The 23,771-nt window shown below is 44.7% G+C and overlaps 1 protein-coding gene across 1 annotated transcript in view; it reads left to right on the top strand.

The window, feature by feature from the left end:
- LOC144155253 (mRNA (2'-O-methyladenosine-N(6)-)-methyltransferase-like) overlaps window positions 1-23,771 on the top strand; it is an 84,841-nt gene that overhangs the window by 7,831 nt on the left and 53,239 nt on the right. The window contains exons 2-4 of the mRNA XM_077686577.1: window positions 561-705; window positions 12,319-12,527; window positions 13,987-14,180. Of these exons, the coding sequence (XP_077542703.1) occupies window positions 588-705; window positions 12,319-12,527; window positions 13,987-14,180 (521 nt within the window). The 5' untranslated portion in view covers window positions 561-587. The remainder of the gene's footprint in view (window positions 1-560; window positions 706-12,318; window positions 12,528-13,986; window positions 14,181-23,771) is intronic.

The raw sequence follows: 23,771 nt of genomic DNA on the forward strand, positions 1-23,771 counted from the left end.
GCTGGTGCATTATGGTCCTGGTCTGTGTTGGTGTCATCTTTGCATTCTTTCTCATTTATGCCCACTGCAGTAGAGATGAGAAATCCGCCAGTGGTGGTCATGTTGGTGTGTTTCACTTACTTCGACTTTCTCCTCACTTTTACTGGTAGTCTGCATTCATATGCCTTAGGCTTTTTTCCCCTTACCTAATGACAAATTGTGTAATTGAGTTTTTCAGTCGTGTTTTGTACCTAACACTGGGTCTAACATCGATTCATGCCTATTATGTATGGCCAAATCGGTTGGGCTGTTGTTTTGTAATTGTAAACCTGGCTTTGATTCTTATTTTGTGAGTCTACACTTTGCATACTTATGTGTATACATCGATACTACAGGGGGGGTACAAAGTCAAAGACCAGTTCGTGAGTGCGATATCTGTTAGCAAATGATGTAAAGGGTTGTGTGTTCTGCAGGAGTGCTTACTTAAAAAGCCATTTGTTTAGCATTTTGTTGCAAGCTGTGGACGTATGCAATTATGTGGCAAACTATAGTGTCCTGACAACTTCAAACATCACTTTTAGGGCGGAGGAATGACTTGAGGGCCGGACATGTCTGATGCTCGCTTCCAAAACCTCTTGTCACGGGATGAGGCACTTTTGGACAAGAACCATACTGTGAGCGAAATGCTGAGTAAGCCAGCTGCTTCCTGGGAGGAGCAAAAGTTTGGTAAGAGGTTTTTATTTATTTTTTAACACATGCTTGCGTTATTTAAAATGAAACCTTTAGTTGTGTATACCATGTGCTTGCACTTGGAAGCAATTTCCATGTGGTGTCATGACCACACGCTGTTTGCACTCCGAAATCGCGCATCGATAGTGCCAATACCTCCCATATATTTACACTGCAGTCGTTTTTATGAAGCATTGAGCATCAGTTTACCGGTCTCAACTCCATCGTTTGTTTGCTGGTAAAATGCACTTTTATAGAGCGGGATAATTTCAGGAACTAGGGCTAACAAACAACTTAGTGCATCTCCTATTCTGCACCAACAAGGAGTCAAAAGCTAGTCACAGGCGTCTGGCACTGCCAAAGCTTTGCCAAGACGAGCTTTGGCTGGGAGATTGATCGTTATGTGTAATATGCATGCTTGCAGTGCTTGCCATGGTGGAACACCACAGTGGGTTTCAAATGCACAGGTTCTCAGTGTGAAAAACAGAGTTTATCCTGGCTGACTCGAAAGAGGAGACGTTTTTTGACCCGTTTTCATAACCGTGGGCCAGGAAGACGTAATGTATCACCGAGCTTGGCATGTCTGCCTTAGCAGGTGGAGAACATTTCTAGATGTAATATGGTCTTCTTCATCTGTGGTGGACACCTCAGCTTACTCTAAATTGTTACGGACCCTCCAGGAAAATGGGTCTCATAAATAGGAATGATGCTAATACTTCATTCCTTGTTGGGAAAGATTGTCTCGGGCATGCAGTTGCCGAAGGCAGTTCTGACAGTGCCTTCGAGGCTTGTATGCTTGCTCTGTTATTTCACTATGCCATGCACAAAGGGAAGAGGGACGAGTAGGGTAAACTGCTCATGTCCTTGGCAGTTTCAGAATTTTAAACTCACAACCTGAACTGACTTGCAGGTTGTACCAAGTGGCAAAAGGCAGGCCTATTTTTAGCGGGGTTATGTAAAGGAGTCCAATATTATACCCCTGCTACACTGGGGTCTAAATGTCATTTGAACCAAATGTCATTTGGCTCAAATGCCAAGTTGTGCTGCTACACTAGGTTTTTAAATGCCATTTGGCTCAAATGACATTTGAGCCAAATGAGCACCGAGAGAGACATTTAAGATTGCAAATGCCATTTCCAGCACTCTCGGACGCAGCGTCTTCGATCGGCAATAAAAAATATAATACTTCCGTACGTAAAACAAACAAAATATTGTTGTTTGTGAAACTTTGTTCACTGTTTATTTACTTAAAATACGAAATCAACATATTTAATTTTCATACTCTCAAAACCAGTGGGTCAGTTGCAAAAAACACAAACAAAAACAACGCAAGACAGCCATATTTAGAGTCAAAACTGGTGTCTCTTCTAATTTGATATCATTTTACTGCCTCGGACTGCTCCTAAGTTTGATTGTTGTATTAGTGTACGAAAACGGAACGGGGCAACAACAGCGCCACTACAGCACAGCGAACAGTTGTGAAAGCTTTCAAATGCCATCGAAATTGTAGTGTAGCACGGCGGGTTCTGAATGGCATTTGAAGCAACCCATTTGAGTCAAATGACATTTGGTTCAAATGACATTTGGACCCCAGTGTAGCAGGGGTATTAGTCTCTTTTGTTTATGTCTTGTTTATAGCTTGCACAGTCTTTGGAAATTTTGCCGTCATGTCAGCGATGTTTTCTTATCATACACAACTCCAAAGAAGCTGGTATTACCAAAGGCCCAAAAGAGACATTTATTTATTTGGCAAGTGCATATTTTGAGCATTTTATGTGGAGGTGTTAAATTGATTACTTTGCATTATATAATCAAACATCTTTAATATAATGTCACAGTGAAATCGGTCCAAAATATGACTTATCAAGCTTTATCTTAGTAGGCTGGGTAACCAAAAATGTGATTGGTTGTGATATTGGTTGCAGTTTAACAATTTCTCATTCCCCACCGTCCCAAACAGTAGAAAAATCAAAGCATGTACGAAACCAACTCACTACAAATGAATTCTTCAAGATCTTTTACTTGTCTTATATGAAAAAATCTAGCTGAAGCTTCTGGATAATTTATCAGTATAAATGCTTTATAGTATATATGTGTATTACACTCCTATGATTTCGTGATCTTCTTTTCACAAATTTTTAACTTGTGAACCACTATGTGTGTGTTTGTACTGAATTACATTAACCTTCATGACCACACAAACGTAATCTCAAAGACAGCAATCTCTGTTATTTCTTTAAGACATTGAATGACAAGCAAACCACGGAGGTATTCATTTGGTAATCGGGGCACCTTTCGCTTGTGTGTGTGCGTGTGCAGGAGGGGGATGCGCTCGCATCCAACTCCAAACATTCCCCAGACAAGTGTCACGTAGTCAAGTAATTGGACCAGCCACGCACGAAACACTTACTTTTCTTTGTAAACGCACTCTGGGTGCGGTGTGTGGTGCCATCTTTTGAGAGTAACCTAAAATAGTCGCCTTCTCCTGTGTGTGGGTGATTGCATTGGATGGAAACACCGAAAACCATGTGCTTTAAAAACAAGCTTGCATCATCCATGAACAGGATGTGTAAATCACGGTAGTGGTGCTCCATCTTGGTGTTTAGGCAGACACAGTTGAGGCGTCCAGGCATCCTGTTTACATTCCTGAGGGTGGAGAATGACAGAAAAACAGGAAGTTTTCTGTCGTGACCAAATCAAGATCATTTAATTTGTAAATAAATTGGGTAATAAAAATGTAGCCAAAATTCTAACTCAAGTTATCATTTGACCTCATCATATGCTCCTCCGTTTAGATTTTTTTTTTCTCTCGCTCTCTTTGTAATCGCAAACCAAAAGGGAATATTATAGTACTCTCACATTCACAATAGCATAACTTTGTGTTTGGGCTGTATGCTTGTTTGGGAACCTCTGGTGAAGGCCTGATTGTGGCCTTGTTCATGCCAGTTTCTTTGGCTAATCAGATATAACGAACAAATATTTGGTTCTTATGCTGCTTCGTTATTATTACTACTGTGTCAGACAAGACTTCCTGAGGGAACTGGAGTAGAAAAAAAAATAATGACATACTGCTGTCTGTCCTGAAATTGATGGAACAAGTTCATAAAGGGGCATAGCTGTAACAAAAACTGCTGCAATATTTTTCCCTTTCATTCACGAGCGGTTTCTCCTGGTCCGTCATCATAAAAGCTTCCATAAATAGAGGCACAAGCAATAAGAGCAGCAGCAGACCAGATAAAATTTTGTCATTTTTGCATCAGTTGCGATAGTCTAGTGCAAGTGCAGGATGCAAAGAAATGTTTTTATTTTAGAAAGCTTTAACTAGTTTTTTCTCTCTCTCTCTCTCTTCTTTGTCATTGTGTGTTTGCAATGGGCACACGGCTCAATGCGTACTTGCAAACTTTTTTCGAGAGCACTGAGTACTTTTAGGCACGGTTATGCTAAACATAAAAAAAAAAGGTGTGCACAATAGAACCTCGGTTTATTAAAACTGCTTCAACAGAATTTCCGTTTAAATGGAACAGCCGCCCTGGTTGTTTGATTTTGTATTTATGTCAGGTAAAAATACCCCCGGTAACTGGATTTTCTGCGCTCCAGTTAATCAGAACTAGTTAGGTGTGAGCACTTGAGGCAGACTTGGCATTTAAATCACTATCATCATCGTATTTATGTCCATTGCAGTACAAAGGCCTCTCTTGTAGACTTCAGGCCACTACTTTCCTACAAAGCCCAAATTCATTCTGTAATGTTAGAGTCTAGCGCCAGTTGCGGTGGCTCTTTTTCTGGTGCATATACTGTTGGTATACCAGGCTTATGTGACGTATATCACCAGTAACCCTTCAGGCACCTCTCTACCATGCCTCGGCTGTGCTCATATAGCTCATATAGTTTTAGGGGGACACTGAAGTGTTAAAACGTGTCCTGTGTTGGTATATTAAAGGGACAGACAACCGATTTTTGTCGAGCATATATTCTCTATCCCAAATAAAAGGGCATCACTTAAAGCACTTTAACGAGAAACGGTTTTGCTGATAACGCCCTAGAAATTTTTAAATCGGAATTTTTAGATCTACGAGCTGTATGTGTCCTCCCAAAAATAATGCTGGCAACCATGACATACGGTAGCGCGGCAACATACTTTTGTCAGTATGCGAAATGAAAAGTGATATTTAAAAACTTGTCCCCAGCTAAAAAATGTGTGAATCGCAGGCTTTCTTATTCCTTTGTGTGTGTGTGTGTGTTTTTTTTTTTTTTTTTTTATTCCCTCCCTAGTCTGTCTATTTTGCACGAAGGCGCCATCTGTTGGGATGGGCGACAGGTAGAATCTGGCTTCACGTTGTGGAGGTCGGAAGTTCGATTCTCCTTGGGCACGTCTTTTTTTTTTTTTTTTTTTTTTTTTTTACTGCCGTTGGCGCATTTCGAAACTGAAATCGAATATTTCGGCAGAGCAAACGCCCCTGACTCATGCAGAATCGTCAAAGCTCATTCACGCTGCCGTTGATTTTGGGCATGGAGGCTCAGTTAGTCACACTGAGAGCAACCCAGCAGTTGCGGGCGGCGTGTCTTAAAAATTTTCAAAATGATGTTTAAAAATACATATACAATTTAAACTTATACAAATACTTGTGTTGAAATTTTTTCAATAAGTAAATAAACGTTTCAGCAGTTACAGTGGCTGCTAGGTTTGCAGGTCACATGACCGGGACACATATTGTAGTGTCAAGTTTCGACACTACGAACTGCCACCTTTCCGATTTCAGAGAGTTTGGAGCCAAATTAAAATTATTTCCGCCAATTTGTTAATAAATTGCTTGCGGTTACCGGGCTATATGAAACGCTGGCTTTCATATGAGCTAGAGAACATATACGCGACAGAAATCGGTTGTCCGTCCCTTTAAAGTGCTGAGAGCGCAAGTTACACCACCCTTGAGAGCAGGAGTCATATAATAACACAGAAAATTCCAAAAGTGTTACAACAGCTATCCATTCCCTTACATTTCATCACATGAGGACGTAATGGCATGAATTGTGAAAGCTGAAAAGGAATTGGTATGTCTCAAATGTTTTTTTTTTTTTTTTTCACAAAGTTATATGTTAAATGCTTTTCCACAAAGAACACTTGAATAAGCACTTGCAGAAGTAAAATAAATTAGTTTGGTCAGGAAACGCAATTTCAACTGAATGCATACAGAGGCATGTGAGCATTAGTAAGCAGGCTTCATTACTTAAATGTTGCAGGTTGTTGCCTTTGTTTCAAGTTCAGATTTTAAAGATGATAGTCTTGCTTGAGCTACCTCAACACGAAAATTTTAGTCTGTCTGTTTCTATGTCACTCAATTCAACTACCCGACCAACATACAAGGGAAAGAATACTTGATTGTGAAGTACAGTAATCCCTCGTTAACTTGAACTCGGATATCTCGAAATATTGGTTAAAAGTCGAAACTTTTCTTGGTGTGCATTTACCTCCCATAGGTGCTTATTATTTGCCCCCTTTATCTCAAAACGTTTTTTCAGGCGACCGTGGATATCTAGAAATGTTGACAGAGCGGACACCAGAAAAAGTCCGCTACAGGCAGATGATAAGTCTTCATTCTAACGGTTAGCTCCCACTGGGCTCCGAATGTGGTCGTGAACGGCAAATTCATGCTGTTGAATGCTAGTGTCCCTGTTACCGGAATTCTGTCTGATGCCTACATTGTTGAGGAGAGCTGCGGACAATGCAGCTGATCGGGAGGACGAAGAGGAGCCTCGAGAAGTGCCTACAACGCATAAACAAAAAAGCTGCTTCGCAACAAAGTCGAATGTAGTGTTGGCGACCAACAATTGATGCGATGCGCTAAGCAGCTCGGGAGCACTTTTCTGGGATCAGATGTGAACGCAAAATGGGCGAGCATCACGCAGTTCTTTCTTCCACTATAATAAAAATTTGTTTTTCCTGCCAACTTCTTTTGCCTTTATTACAAAAGCTCCCCTGTGCAGTTGAGCATATGTCACCAGCATTAGCTCTTATTTCAGTGACCTGGCCACCAATTTTCGGCATTAGGCTTAATTCAAAACTCCGCTTCTCTTGAAATTTTCAGGGGATTTTACGACTTCGAGTTAACGAGGGATTACTGTATATACAGTTGAACCCCTTTATAAGAGACACGTACCGGGGAGCAGTTTCTGTCTCTTATACGAGATGTCTCTTATAAGCAGGGTACCATGTTTTCACTTACTAATCAGACCCTAGTTCAATGTGGGCACCGTATAACTAAAATAAGCTCAAAAGAATGCTACAGCATGTTTCAAAAGATTCATTCTAATTATTGTTTGGTCCCAGAATTTAAGAAACTTTGTTTGCTTCATGGCTGTATTTGCACTGTTTTTTACAACCTATTCTGCAAGCTTTTTTTCCTTTCCTTGTTTGTGGAAGATGAATCGTAGATGTTGAGTTCACAAGCCTGATGAATAGCCAGAGCCCAGAGCTTCTTCCGCTGTGTGCTCAGGCTATTCATTACGCTTGCAGGACTCAATGTCTGCAGTGCTTCTTGATTGGGAGCTACGCGAGTAGGAGAGCCCGCATGTGTGATCGCGCTCCATACAATGAACGGCAGTAAGCTTCAACTACTTCTGTCAGTTGCATTTCCATTAGCAGGGCTTCTCATTGTCATTTCATAGCTGACTGAACCACTTTGTGTTTGCTGAAGTTATAATAGATAGCGACTGCACCTGCCTGTCGTCCACCTCTGTTTCCACAATGGAAGCAACTGCAATTAGTGACTGGTGGCACTGCATCTGAAGTTAGAATGTCTGTTACAAGCGAGATTATTGATTAAACTTCAAGGATGACTTGTCCCTTATAACCAATCTTCTACATCCAATGTCTGTTATAAAAGAGGTCGATTTAATGGGAAAGATAGGGCAGCCAACCATGTGGGTGAATAGTGTCTCTTATACCCATTTGTCTCTTACATCAGTGTCTCTTATAACGAGGTTCAGCTGTAATGGCAAGACTATTTCAAACTAATAAAACTGCTGCCATGGCTCGTGCGTGTCCACATTATTCAGCGCAAAGGAAACCTCAGACATATTTGATGCAAAATATCAGTACACAACGGAGAGTGACAGCGTTCTTTTAATTAAGAGTACACGTTGGATTGGTTTCTATGAGAGCAAATGATAAAAAAGAAGCATAATGAAAACAATGTCGAAGGGAGGCAGGATAAAACTGAGCACTAACACAAAAGATGTCATCACGAGCTGTTCCAAGCACAACAGAAACAAAATGTCAGCAGATGGCTTGCGAGCAGTGCAAACGCAGGGCGATTGGATTGAGCAAACTTTCATTTCATTCACCACAGGAGGAACGAGAGAGGAGGGGAAGGTAGGAGAAGGTGCCGTGTGGCAGGTTCAGTAGAAGACTATTTAAAGGGGAAAAAAATTCTTGAAAGTCAATGCATTATCTACCACTGCATCTTACTGCCAGTGATATCTTCTCGTTATCCAATACAGCAGCCAACAGGTTGCTACCGCAGGTGCATTACCACGACTTGGGGACCTAACCCATCATTGGGCCATGCTAGATGGCACCATTCAAGGCTAGGAACGTTCTTCATTGTATCACGTGAACAGGGAAAGGAAACAGGAGAGAAATGCTAGTTCCATTTGTATATTGCTGCACATACTTTGCTGAGATGTGAAACCAAAGAAAGCTATAAAAGATCTGCCTTTTCAGTTCAAGAGAAAAGTTTAGTCTCAGCCTTTAGTATGCTTTTGTAATTCACAAAACTGTGAGCAGGATTCGAGTTTGGAGAAGATGTCGGAAGGTTACTCCTCATAAGTTGTTCCAGTAAGAGCAGGATGGAGGAAAGACGTGCTTTTGCCCTAAAAGTGTGGAACACAGTTTTCGTATGTACAGACATTTCAGCTAATCGACCAGATTTAGGGGAAATCCCCAAGGTGGAGTAAGTTTCTGCGAAGGAAAGTTTGACATCCACCTGAATGCAGCCATACGGCTACAAAGGAAAGCTATACAGCTTCCTCAGAAACTTCGCGGTTGAAAAAAAATTCGTCCTGGTCCAGGATTCGAACCCGGGACTGCCGCTTAACCGGAGTAGTCACTCTACCAACTGAGCTAACCAAGAGACTAGTCGTTTGTAGCACGAGAACGAATTAATCAACAACTCGAAGTAAAGGAGATGTGTTAATCGACCAGATTTAGGGGAAATCCCCTAGGTGAAGTAAGTTTCTGCGAAGGAAAGTTTGACATCCACCTGAATGCAGCCATATGGCTACAAAGGAAAGCTATTCAGCTTCCTCAGAAACTTCGCAGTTGAAGAAAAATTCGTCCTGGTCCAGGATTCAGTGCAGACGTTTCAGCTGCACTAAACAGAAAGGTGTGGGATAGCTTTAACATGCGGGCAACTTTACAGGGATCAGTGGCCACTAGAAAACCAGCTAACTGATACAGTAATTGACTTGATGCACTAAAATACGAAATTAGGTTCATGAATATTTGCTTTTGAGTGTGTGTTCAAGTGAACTCCTCCTCCTCAGAAGAAAAATTTTGTATTTGGGGTCTGATTGTCTAAACCTTCAAAAAGCGCAACACTGAAAACGGGACACAAACAGAACAACAGGATGAGCGCTTTATTTATTAGAGGATTTTGCAACTTGAGGAACTAGCAACAATGCTCGTATGACCAAGGTATGGCCTTGATGTGACTTCGTTATCATGTTTCCAGTCGCCCTGCCAGTCATGCAGTTCTAGGAAAAAGGTGGGGTGTGCACTGTTTCTGTGCCCGACCTTCTCGCATAGTTGCTCATAGCTCCGTAGTACATGTGTTGTTGATGTTTAGTCGAACCTTGTTAATTTCTAGTTGCGTAATTCGAAGTGCCCCATCAGTTCCGGCAGAGTCCTTCAATGCTTTTCTGGTCACGAAACTCCGGCCGAAGTTTCATTCAGGGACAAAAGCTGCCGCTAGGATCGCCCCTGTTAACGTGAAGGCTTCGCCGGCGGGCGACGACGCTTGCGGGCCGGCTGTTTTTTCGTCGGCAACGCGCCTACTTTCATCTGCTCTTAATTTCTACCTGTAAAAACGCGAGCAAAGTGTGCATGTTTTCGAGTCAGTTGTTGTCGCGTAGCTCAGCTGTGAAATTGAGGCAAGACCACGTGTGTTACTGAGGCGTATATGCTGCAGTGTTCGTTCGTTGCGGCAGGCACCGCTACGTTCTCGCTTTGAGGAGGCGGACATCTGACGCTTTCAATTTTTGACTAGCCTTTGCAGCGGCCTGCATGATTTGAGCTAACTAGCGCCAGAATTAAATGTGTATTCAGCCCTGGGCGCTGAGCAAATAGGTGTGCAAACATACAGCACGTTGGGTTAGCGCTGTGTTTGCGCTATTTTATAGCGCGCTAATAATGTAAAAAAAATATTCGAGATTCGGAAAGTGAGCGTGGACAGCAGGAAAAAAAAAAACGCTCACAAAATGGAAGCAGCATAATGGGCGCGCGGAGGGGCCAGGGTAGGAGTAAATGCTACAGCCTTGAGCGACTTTTTCGGCTGTCCTCATAGGCATAGGGTGTCAACAGACGAAAACTCACCCGCTCAGTGCCTGTCACACCCCTCCCACCCAAACGGCAAGTTAAAAAACATTGATTCATTGATTATGAGGTTTAACGTGCCGACGCTACACCGGCAAAAGGGCGCGCGCCGTAGTGTAGCGCTCCGGAATAATTTTAACTACTCAGGTATATATTTGCGCCGAAATCTCCAACACACAAGCGTTTTCTCTTTTCGCTTCCATCAGAAAAGCGGCTCGGAACCCGCGTCCTTGGGCTTATCAGTACAACGCCTTAGCCCCTGGGCAAGCGCGGCGGTCAAGTTAAAAAATATATATATATGCAGGCAAAGATAGCCATGCTCCGCTTTCCAAATTCAAAAGGTCTGATTGGATAACCAAAATCACAGTAGCTGCAGTCCCGTCGTTGTTCAGCGCCTAAACGCGACGACATTTTGCAGACGGATTTTCTCGTTGTGAGCGCGACCGTGGATTGGGCTTCGTAAAATACGCCGGCAGGTTTTCAAATATCCGGGGTATGGCATCGACGCAGAGCTTGAGCTTCTTGCGCTGCAGAAGCACAGATTGCCCGCTTATTTTGAACTCATCGGCTCGAATAATGTTTGTAGGGTCGAAATGTTTCTCGCACACACAAACGGCCTTCCACTCGAAGCTGAAAGCGTCCGTCTCCTGTCGTGGAATGGCTCGCTTCCACCTGTCGCGTTGTTCGCGGTCGCTTGGGAGGCAGAACAGCGAAGCCTTTTCTGTTGTACTCCGATAGCCAGAGCGGCAACCAGGTACACAGCACGTCAGAGGCATGGTAGTTCACATAGTTTGCCCTTCGTGATGAGTGTAGAAAGCTATATCACACAACAAACACCTGCAAGCTCGCGCTCCAGTGCACTGCAAATGCAGCCGCCGCCGTCCAAGCTGCCTTCACCGGACTCGTAGCGCCACCGCGCGGGAGCTTTGGTCCCCATATGAAGCTCTCCCATAGCGTTACGGAGAAGTTTCGTGACCAGAAAAGCATTGAAGGACTCTGGTTCCGGTAAAGGGATGTGTATTTGAACAGTGAATAACTTTCGTTAATTCGAGCCACCAAGATGCTCAACAGTTAATCCAAACAAGATTTCGTGTCCACGCAGACTGATTTTTGAACGGAAAAGGGAATTGAAAGAAATGCTGTTGAGTGCAAAGTATGGAATAGTTTGAAACTGTCTCCATTTTAGTAAGTGCCTATTAAGCGCAACCTATGCTTTTGTGTTCCCCCCTGAATGTTGACACGCACGTGTTGCTGGGCTTACACAGTGTAACAGTTGGCACGGCATGTCAGGGTCAGTATTTTTATGAACCTGTATGCAAGCCATTTGTAAAATGTGGGTGTGTCCTTTTGTAATGAGCACTACGTCTGAACCACCATTTGTAGACCAGAAGTACAGGCTTGCAGGCCTCAATGCCTCCAGTGTTCTCCCCTAGAATTGTTCATTGTGTTTGCTGTACTTGCCCAGTGTCCCGCAACTATTGACATTGGCACTCAAAAACATATGATAAGGTCGATTTAAAAATAAAAACAACATTGCTCAAACTGGACAGGAGGAGAACACTAAAAAAAGACACGTACTGTTGCTATTGCCCTGTCCAGTTTGTGCGTTGTTTTTATTGTGAGTAGTATCCAACTAGGCCAACTTTCAACCCTTTTACAGTTCGATTCAATCTTTAATGCATTCGGGATGATGGAATTGTGGGCTGTCTCATTAATACAACACACTGTCTTTAATTCTACCTCTGGTTTATTCAAAAAATGTCTTGAAAGGAGTGAGTAACCCTTTAAAGTTAAATGAGTCCTTTTCATATGTATTTGGGGGCGTTTCCTGAAATTGAAGCTATTGCAGCATCACCGAGACAAAACATTATACATCTCGGCCACAAATGTGCGTGTTTATGTGATAAGGGAAAGAAAAAATGCCATGAGATCTGTGCCCTGATAACCAGACACAGACCGTGGCCATGTTGGTCAGTTTATGGGAACGAAGGGGGCAGGTAACGCGTCGGGTCCTCGTGCAGGCGTCGAGAATGTCCCTGTGGGGCAGTCGACGCCGTTCCTGTCACCACCGCAAACGGTTGGTCCAGACCCCGTGCACGACCTGCCGGCGGAGCTGCTGCAAGTGGGCTGGCGGCGTTTCTGGAGCAAACGGGAAGGCCGTCCTTACTTTTTCAACAAGCTCACAAACGAGTCGCTCTGGGAAATGCCACGGCTCAGCACGGCGACTCAGGTGAATGTCTGCCTTCTTTGTGGCTTGCCAGCGATTCTGGAGCCAGTGCGTACAGTTGGCAGTGGTATGTGCAGATAGACACTGGTGTTAGTGGGATTACTTGCCCATTGTGGCACCAGTTAAGGGGGCACAAGGACAAGATTGTTCATTAAAAAGACTGCTTTGTCCCGATAACAATAATACCAATTTTATTGGAAACTTCAAACAAATAATCGATATATTAAAGAAAAATAATGTAGCAGGGGCAACTCCCCAGCCGTTTTCTGGCTGTTTTTGTTTGTGCGATCAGCTGCTGCCAATATGGGACCACCAAAAAACATGAGTGTGTGGCCACTGGTTCCGTTTCATTGTGTCACTTGAATGCGAAGTGCAGTTTTTAAAACACTGATACAATGTTTTTTGTGCTGGCATATATTATGTCACTGTGGCATGAATGAAAGTTTTTCAATATTTATAGCTTTTTTTGTTCAAAAATATTGGCTGACAATTTCGATACTCCCTGATGCGAAATTTGAGCGCAGCTCCACTGGTGTCCTCACTCATTGTTTAGAAAGAACTGGCCGATACTATACTTTCTTGTGATGATGTAGGCAGACAGTTTATATTAGAAAGAAACACCATAAATGGCGTGGATGGTGCGTACAATATCTCATGCGGAACATTTGACGTCAGCCGCTGCAAGCGGAACAAAGCGCGGTGCAACCGCCACACTAATCGGGACATCTAGGGAGGCAGCAGGTGGGTGCAGTCCACAGCAGGGCTGCAGACAGACCTCCTCTCATGCAGTGCTTCGTTTCCGTATATGGTATCGATGGACGCGCTCGCCGCATGCCTCAGTGACCACGTCATCGGCGAACACATGACGGCGCACACTATTCTGGCGCCATCTCATAGCAGGTCACTGCAGCGAAGCAAATCTTGTGCGGCACCTCACACTTCACACTCTGCTTTCCTCCTCACACTTTTGCTATACCCTCCTCCTCTGCTTTCCTCCTTACTTTCTTTTCGGTGTCTCCCTCGTTCTCGGTTACATTGAGGGATGGTGGCGAGGGACACCGCAAAACCACGGGAGCTACGCTCTAGAACTGTCTTTCGTGGCTGGAATGGAGCTGAGTGAGTTGGCAATGGCTAGTTCTTTCAAATTGAGCAGAGTTGTATTTTGTCTTCACGGTCCCTTTGACTGTGGGATTGACCGAGCAGGTAAAAGTTCCTGAATGTTTTTTTTTTTTTTTTCCTTCATTGATGCTTTGGGCTTTGTCAACATTTTGCAGGAGTAAGTGTCCAAAACAGCACATGTGGGTCTTTTTCTTCTTCAGGAATGATATACGTTTGGGTGGCTCTGTGTTTGCAGCATTTAAAAATGCCGCTCATGGTCTTTGGCAGGGGGCTGGCTTAGAAAGCAGCGCGGCTGGTAATAAGCGTGAATATGTCCTTACAGTGCACCTCTCTCCCTGTGCAGTATGACCCCCTGACCGACCCACTGGGGATCCAGGGGCCCCCGACCCCTGTGGACCCGGGCACCCCACCAGGGCCCTCGCACCTCCTCCTCTCGCCCCCTCCGCAAGCCCCCAGTCCGGTGATCCTGCCTCGAGCTGACAAGCGACGGGCGTCTGATGATGCTAATCCAGCTGCAGCCAAGAAGTTTGTGCTCAGGTTTGGCCCGACCACCCACTCTGCCTGCCATCTCGCCCACTTGCATGTTGATCGGTGGGGAGCTGTTGCACTGAACACGACAAACCCAGTGACACTATGTTAAAGGGGCCATGCAGAGAAAATACAAGTTTGTTTTATTCGAAAGAGTTACCATTATATAGTGCCCTCAGCGCTTGTCCGGCAGCAAATGATGCTTTATTCACTGAGAAATTAAACATTTTAAGCCAAAATTTCAATTCTCCCGCTAAATTGTGTGTTTTCATGACGTCGACAATGATGTATCCAGAGCAGGGCCTTAAAAACTAAAGATAGCCTGCTGACCAGGGCTGCCACCATCTCACAGATGGCAGTTTGGTTATCTTCTTTATCGCCCACATTCATAGATGGTGCGGCAATACTACCGAAGCACCAGTGTTTGCACTTTTCTTATGCCGTATTTTTTTAGGGTTCATACTACAGTGGAATCTCGGTGATACGAATTCGGTTGATACGAATTTCATTGTGATACGAATTTTCAAAATTCCCCGGCCAAAATGCATTGTATGCAATGTAAAAAAATTCGGATGATCCGTTCGCATTTATCACCCGGTGTGGGTGATACGAACACGCGAGCCGCCAGCAGATGACTGCCGCGTGGACGGGAGGCGGGAGTGTTTGTGCGGCCGTGTGGCCTTGGTCGCACGCAGGCACAAAATCATTAAGCGTGAACTGCATGGAGCGTTTTCTGCTCACGAAAACGCGCCGCGCACGCCACAGGCGCGCTGACGCCACCGCGAATACCACCCGCATGCGGCGCGAGGCGCGGTAAGCCACGGCAACATGGCGGCGTCAAAGGCCGCGAAGTAGGGCGGGTGGCTCGACCGACCGCTTCTGACCGCTTTTTAAAGAACAAAAGAAGTTGCTTATGAAGTAAGGGAGCTGATGAGTCCGAAAACGACACTGTAAAGCATCGTCCGCGCGGCTAGAGAAAGCGCCTATCAAATATCCGCCACCGTGGTAAGCCTAAACATCTCCGGCAGAGCCAGCGGGCTGTCCGGAGCGCTTTCAAACTGCCGCCATGACTCCCCGTTGGCGCAAGTCGGCAGGCTCCTCCCACTGCCACGCGCGTCGCGCGTCACTTTACGAGCGAGGTAAAATCTGACGTGGGGGCGAAATCGTCGACGCGGGCGTCAAAAGAACGCGCGCGCAAACGCCGACGCGCCCGAATGGCATGCGGTTCAGGCTTGAGTTCGTGTGCGCGCGTCGCGTCGGCGATGAGCGCGCGTTCTTTTGATGCCCGCGCTGACGATTCAGCCCGGCACCCAGGCGCCAGCCTCTGCCTCGGTTACCGCTAACTGCATTGGGAGGAGCCTCACGACTTGCGCCAATAGGCCTCCTGCGCTGCCCAGGGGGCGCTGCGCAAGCGGCTTCCGGGCAGTACTTCCAGGTAGTACAAAGCTGCGCGGGTCCCATAGGATCCCGTGTTGACAGAAGCAAAATGAGCTCGACGCTCCCGATTATTTTGCGACGTGGTCACCAGTTCATCCCCGACGCGTCCGATCTATTTCAGCAATCAACTTGGCATTAGGGGAAAAAGCTTTGCAGTGCTTAACACGTTTACAGCGCCGACGAAAGTGCCGGGACCGTGACGGCGTCTGCTACTCGCAGGTTCACCGATCGATGGTCGTACGAAGTGAAATTTTAAGTGAAATTTCTAGTTTAAACTAATACTCTAGGTGACAGAGACTTCTCAAAAACAGCCAAGAAGAGTGACGCAATCGGTGATGATCGCGCTTTAAAAAGCCAGCGAGTCCGGCGGACCGCAGGCTCGCCTGCTGCGGTGCGCCGCTCTTTTGCGTACCTGCACACTATGCGTGCACTTTCATTAAACAGTGCTCGTTTGCGTCGCCGTTATGAATACACGGTGCAGCGTTAGCTTGCCGTTTTGTTGCGTGTCTCAGTGACAAATTGCCGCGACCGTCAGAAGCGTGAAATCTGTTTTGCAATTCCGAAATTAGTGGCCGTAAAACAAAGTGGTCGGGCGAACTAAGAGGCCGCTCGCTTTCCTTGTTTGCTCTCGCTTTACTTATTTACGCTCTTGCAGTATACATTCCCAGTTCGCACTTAATAGCCTAGAATGAGGATCAGCAACGGCCGAGTTCCATGCAGCCGACACGGCGGAGGGCTGGATGGCAAATCGGAAGGGGGGGAGGGGGGGGGGGGGGGAGGGGGGCTTTGAATGCAAAGAGAAAAAATTCAGCGAATTTCTAATAATATTTGACAATAATCTGGCGAAGTGTGAAGATGGGGGTGCAATTCAACTGGAGGACGCCAATTCTCTGTTCTTGCCTCGCTGTCTAACTCCATTTGAAGTCAAAACTGGCATGTCGGCGTTCAGATTCGACGACCCCTGCACTAGAAAACCAATACAGTCAGTGAAAATTGTATGTAAATATTTGGGGCCCCGCGCCGTGTATGCGGCTGGGTTATGTTATGCTGTGTTATGTGGTGTTATAGAAGTACACATCTCTGCAGGCAGCGGGCGTGTGATTTGGTGCATGTTTTGCGTCCTTTAATAGCGCTTAATTTGTTTATTTGGCGCTATTGCCCCACCTACTCGCTAGTATACATGTACCCTCCCGTTCGTAAATCGTGCGGCGTAAAACGTTACGCAAGAATCATTTAGTTTGCGAAAATACGAAACAAAATTTCCACTAGTTTCAAAGGCGGTGCCAGGCCAGCAGTGTCAGCTGAGTCGGCTGTGCAATTCTTGCGTTCGCTTGCATGCTCCCGCTGAAGCAACCTTTTGCAGTTACCTCAGGATATAGGATGAGCAGCGTTCCGTGTTTATGCTACTCGTGAACTTTCCTTTGTCGACCGCACGCAAGAAGAAAAAACTGTAACTGTGGTGAAACAGTTAAACCACCCGACCTGGCGATACTGTCCCACGCCGCGACCATCGCGAAAGCTCGCTAAAAGAAAGCCGACAAATCGGCTTCTTTTAGCGGATGTTATTTTGTTTAGCCTCTGCAACTACTTTAAGGGCTATTTCATACAATATGCAGTCATTTAAACTCGCCACAGAGCGCCACAACCAACTTTCACTCTGGCTTGTAATTGAAAACACATGGAAGGCGGCGAGGGTCGTCTGCTTTTGTACTACCCAGAGGCGTTGGCCGCTAGGGGCGCTGCCTGTCGCCAAAACTCCAGCGCAGGAGGCCTATAGGGAGACGCGCGCCTCATTGTGATTGCGGCAATTTCGGAGCGCTAGCAGCAGCTGGCTGGGCCACCTCCGCGGTGGATATTTGGCGTAGATGACATTTTATAGTGCTTCTCCCATACTGTCAGCTCCTTTCCCGCATGAGCAATTTAATTTACACATTGAGCTCCGTTTCAACAAAAGGTTAGAAGCGGTTGCTGAAGCTACCTGCACCTCTTCGGGGCAAGAGCCGACGCCATATTGCCGCCGCCTGTCGCATGCACGCCACTTTTCCATTTTTTCTCGTTTTCTGATGATACGAATTTTCGGGTGATACGAATATTTTTGCCGCCCCTTGAGATTCGTATGACCGAGATTCCACTGTAATTGTTTCCTAAGACGTAAGCTATGACTCGACAAACTTGGTCATGTAAGTGACTGAGCTGCTTATGTCAGTTGATCGTTCACTCTGAATGAATGTCATTCACTCCGAGTGTCATTAAGTTTCTTTGTTGTGTGCCAGAGGTATTACTCGGCTGTAAAATACGCATTATGATATTCTTTGAAGATACCATACTTGAGTGAGCCCCTCACTTAAAGAAGCCATGAAGACAAAATGCAAGTTTCATTTATTCGAAAGATTGCCTCGTTAGAATCATGCTGACACCAACGTAAACTTCGCTCAAATAAGCTGTATAATTAGGAAAAAAGGGAACGACCATGCGACCCACTAGCTCATTTCCTGCAACAGAACCTATGATATCATACTAGCCAGCTCTGCGATTGGCGGAGGCCGGAAAAAAAACGCAAATTAGGCACAACTATAAGCTTGCTGAACGAGCTATTTGCGCTTAAATTAAGGGCACTTTCTTTTTATATCAGTAAGAATGGTGGGACAAACAGTGGAATTTACGAAAGCACATGTAAACGTAGAAGTACCGATGCGTGCTTCTGTTGGTACTGCACGCGCTATGCTTGTTTTAGCTGCACAGCAGTCCGCCGCTTTCGAGTTGTCTTACATGCACTGGCGGATTGGCGTAAGCGACATTGTCTTACGTGACCCTGTTTGTCGAGGATATTCCATGTTTCACGAAACGGTTACTTTCTACAGTAACAGTAAACAAGCCAGGTACGAATACAATAAAAAAACAAAGCAACGTCAGACAATGGTCCGTGAACTCTATGGTCCGTGCATGAGTATGGTAGCGCCATCTGGGAAGACTGACGGGAAGCAGCTCTGCAGCCGAATCACACTGTGCAAGTTCGTTTGTATACGCGCGCTTATGACTTCATTGCTGATGTCCCCAAAACGCACGATTTGGCGGGAGAATCAAAATTTTAACCTAAACTGATTAATTTCTCAGTGAATACGGCATCATTTGCTGCCGGACAAGCGCTAGCAGCACTGTAAAACACGAAATCTTTCGAATAAAACAAACTTGTATTTTGTCCTCATGGCTCCTTTAAAGGCCAACTGCACTCAAATTCCACCTTTACCAAGTTTACTGTGAACGTACAGTACATACCACCAAATCAACTGGAACATGACTGGTAGCCCCGTGGTATGCCTTGTCAATTAGTTAGAAACGTTTAAAATAGCTCTGTCTCAGACTACGCTGCACCTGCTGGCAAATCGTGAAAACTGCCATGAAGTGGAAGTGACATTGCAGTCCTTTGGCCATAGCTCCATTGGGCATGCTTCTCCTAGGGCTGCTGTGGGCGCAATCAGTTGCACGCAGGTTTGCTCCAGCCATCCGGCCACTTGCTCGCTGGCTGCAACGTCACTTCAGCCTGACTGTAATGGCGGCGCTCTTCTCAATTTTGGTTTCAAAATCACCGATTTTCGATGGTTGTTTGGGCTGTGAACACACGTATTTCAGCTGTCATATTCTGTATATCTTGCGGTCTTTTTAGGCAGACTATATGGAAATAATGTTTTCAAGAGCTCAAAATTTTGAGTGCAGTTGGCCTTTAGGTCAGTTTTTGCTTTGGCTCATTATGCTGAGTCTGTACACTTACCTTATTGCTTTCCTTTGTAGCATTCAGGTTCTGACAACATTCATTTTGGCTGGGTGCCACCATGGTAGGCAAGGTTAAATAAGCTTGTCAAAAGAAGCATCTTGTCTTCTTCATTTTCCTTTTCTTATTCTCCTGGAGTAACACATACGAGCTACTTAAATTTTAGCTAAGCTCAATCTTTCTAACTCTGGTTTGTGTCCAGGGTGTGGTAGTTAGTGCGTGACTGCCGAATTGTTTTATTTTGATCTGCTCGAAAATCCACAAGTTTGTTGTTGCGCACCAACAAGTGCCTCAAGCTTTAAATGCTGGTTGGTGGTTCCCTTTGCTTTGAGGTCTGAACTCATTGCTAATACCAAGGAAGTAAAGAGTGTAGTTAAGTCTTTCTTCACTGCTTCAAGGCTACTGGGTGCAAGGTTGGGGGTGCGATGGGTGAGGCAGCAGCCATTTTTCTGAACGAAACAAAAAAACGAATGCATATGCGTACAATATTTCAATGGATAAGGATCCTAAGGTGTCTAGAGTAATCCGCAGCCAGCCATCACTGTGGCACACCTCACAGTGCTCTATTCATTGGCGGATCCAGAGGGGGGGTCCGGATGTCCTAACCCCCCCCCCCCCCCTTATTTTTGAATTCCTCAGGTCATGCAATAAGTCTAGTTGATGCTTTTATATATATATATTTGTGGAATTTGTGGTTTTCCATGAATTCTGTGGAAAAAAAGGCTACTATCCTCCTCCTCCTCCTTATCATCATCATCACTGATAGAAGCAGACCCCCCCCCCCCCCCCCCCCCCCAAAACAAAAAAAAAACTGGAACCTGGAACCGCCCTTGGCTCTACTTCGTGCTTTACACCTGCTACAAATGACTTTCACCCGCTGATTTCATTCACATCAAGTGCTGTAGAAGCTTGGGGTCGAATTGAGCTGGTGTTCAACCCTTTAACCACCTTAGAAGGTTGTTGTGGCCAACACACTTTGGGGGTTAAAGAATTTATTTGTGCATGTGCACTGTGGTAACAGTGGGCAGTGTTGCCACAGATTTTATTTTTATTTTTCTTTTAGTGTGAAAGCTTTACTGGCCTACCTCTGCCTGTTTTGCAGGAAATTTGTGAGCCATGTTCGTAAAGCTTGTTAATAAAGCCTCTATCATGAGGCCTCCAATATTTTGATCTGCAGCAGAGGGGAGGAGGTGGTGCAGGTATGCAATGGCCCAACGTCAGGCCTAACGCCATGCGTTAATGTCTAATGTTGTCAACCGGTACCTGAAGCCCAACAAACAATTAGTATGACATTGCAGGGCATGTAATGAGGCACTCAACTTCAAAGTTACTTACTGTTGAGCTGAAACATACGATGTTAGGCCTACAATAACACCTTTTAGGCCCGAAGTCGTCAACCAGTACGCATTGAAAAAAGTACTAATTGTACAGTCATGCACAAATGAAACGCAAACAAGAAAATATGAACCAGAACATGCAAAATCGAAGAATTTGGTTTGTGGACATCACATAATGTCGCGGTTGTGGTATATTTGGAGAGTCACATTTACAAACTTTGCTGCTGTTAAGGAGTGATGCGACAATTTGACTTGAATAGAAAGAAATTGCGCTATTTGTGTGTTCGCGCTTATATTTGCGCGTTTGCATTTCATTTGTCTATGACTTGAATAGAAAGAAATTTCGTTATTTGTGTGTTCGCGCTTATATTTGCGCGTTCACATTTCATTTGTCTATGACTACATTAAAGGGACCCTGAAACACTTTTTTCAACTTCTTTTGAAATCCTAAACGCTTGCAGAATGTAGTCACCCAACACACCCAGTACTTAGATTAGGGGGTCGCAAGGTACTTCAGCCAAAAATTACGGCTCTATGCCCATTAGATAACTTGTAAGCTTGCTCAAAAGATTCTTCTCTCCTTCCCGGTCTTGACGTTCTTCGACGGCTCGAATTACATCACTAAGGCCACGTAGCGGCTGTTGGCCAGTTTTCCTTGAGTTGCAGCAATGAACGCTTTTCGATAGCAACTTTAAAAAAAAAGGCCACCAAAACAAAGCAGAAATGGAAGGCGTATCTGGTGCGACAAGCAAATCCGCTTTGTGCTGGCGATAATTACAGCTTTCGCAGTGGTTCCAGACGTGAAGGAAAGAGTGAAAGCGCTTATCGAAAGTGTTGCAGGGTCCCTTTAGCTCTTTTGTGACCACAGAAAAATGGCCGATTTTGAGTGCTTCCAGAAAACTTCTTTTTTCTCTTGAGCTACTGGTCACATTTAGCGTTGCTATGCATGAAATTGTAACTTATAGATTTCTCTTTTAAACACGTAACAGCAGTTTTGTGAAAGGTGTACTTTTTGACTGTTTATTGGTCAATGAAACAACAAAAATGCACAAAAAAAGTACACACAAAACACTAATAGGTGATTTTACTGAGCATAAAAATTATTTTAGGAATTCAAATATATAAGGAATGTTTCTACGTTCCTAAGCTATGGTTCCATATATACATCAACGCTGTACACCAAGTTCTGGATTTTGCGGTCCCTGACAGCTGTGCCACTCCGCGAAGCCACTCGAGAGTTAGTCAGTCTCTCTAAAATATGCATTCAAGTTTGCTTGTTTGGGATCTCATACCAAATCCTTATCACTGCATTGGTAAAAAACAAGAAAAAAAATAGGGCTGTTGAGAAGCAGTGCATGTCGCTCCACAGCGCTAATTTTACACGAGCACCAGGCTATCTTCAAGGAGATAACGTGATATGGTGCGGTGCATTTGGCAAAATACCCAGACCCTACACATGAAAGTAAAGACACAGTCGTCAGATATTAGGCATGTTTTGTTTATAATACAGCCGAAGTCAAAAACGAACCTTCCCTGGCAGCATCTACCTAAGTCTGAGGTTGTGAATGGGAGAGTCTTCATCAGAACTAAAATCTGAAGAATCCACATTGTTGCTGGAGTCAGTACTGCTGCTGGGGTAAAAAAAAATCAGCAGCAGCAGTGGTCAAAGTCTCTGAAACCGCTGTCTGCCTTTGCAGAGCGCACAGTGAAACAGGACGCCATTTTCGCCCAACTCGCTGCTACCTTGGGTTCAAATTTCACTCGCGATGCTGTCTACTCACGCAAAATGTAAACAAACGGCAACAAAACTGAAAAAGGAGTTTCCAATAAACACACCAGATGGTTTCAGTTCTCTGAATAGCGCCGTTTTTACTTTTTGCGGGAGGTTTGAAAATCATCGTTCACCCATAAACGGTGGCCTTTTTCGTGTTCACAAAAGAGTAAAGCTGTGAGTACCAGTTAAAGTTGTAAGACCTTAAAGCAAAACGTTAGGCCTAAGTTGACACTTACCCAACAATTAATGCTGTTAGTCTGGTAAAGTGATACATACTTGCGAGTAGCACATACCTGCAGGGATGTATTGGGCAACGCTTTCTAATCTTGGTGCACGATGGGGCCTGCGCTAAACAATAAATTCTGTTGTAATGTTAATGGGCAAGTTATTTATATATATTAAATAGAGTAGAGGCGATAGGCTTGCACCCTGTGGGACACCAGACGTTACGCTAGTTAGACAAGGCTTGTGCTCATTAGCTGAGTTGAATTGCATTTTGTACTAAACCATTTGCGCCACCGATGATCATTCTAACCGGCAATCTGGCTTAGACAGCATTTCGTTGGGGTGTATCAAATGGCACATGCCGTATCTCAGTGCACCTATCACGTCAACAATGTACCGATCAGCTCAGTCACATCATACAAATACCTTGGGGTGCACATGACCTCATCGCTTTCTTGGGCAACTCATATCGACACCCTTTGCTTGGAAGCTTCTCACGCTCATGGTTATCTTTGCCGTAATCTAAAATTTGCTTCTCAGGAAATTAAAAGGCTAGCCTATCTAACGTTCACAAGGCCAAAACTGGAATATGCATCAGCCATCTGGCATCTATCACAAGCATACCTAACTGTACAAATTGAAGCCATTCAAAATCGTGTCGCACGCTTCATCACTTCGCAGTATTCAAATCATTTCAGTGTCACCACCCTTATACTATCTTTCTCCCTCCCAACCCTTGAATCGCACCGCGCCATTGCTAGTCTATGCCTCCTTCACAATTTCTACTGCTGGCCACAACCAAGACACGCATTACTAACGCTGCCTCATAGAATTTCACTTGCCCAATAGCCCTGATAACTAGCAGAACGTCACCATTTATCTCGTCCTTTTTTCCTAATGCCATAATCCTATGGAACGCTTCACCTGCCGACATCGCCACATGAATCGAAATCAAACATTTTAGAGATTAGCTTGAAAAGACATTCACATAATATACTAACGATGAAATGCTACTGTCGTGACTTGATGGTGCTATTGATGCTTCCACTGGTTTTTGT

The sequence above is a fragment of the Haemaphysalis longicornis genome, unplaced genomic scaffold (genome assembly GCF_048455015.1).
Source record: "Haemaphysalis longicornis isolate Haplotype H1 unplaced genomic scaffold, Haemaphysalis longicornis Haplotype H1 scaffold_1, whole genome shotgun sequence".
Classification (NCBI taxonomy): Eukaryota; Metazoa; Arthropoda; class Arachnida; order Ixodida; family Ixodidae; genus Haemaphysalis; species Haemaphysalis longicornis.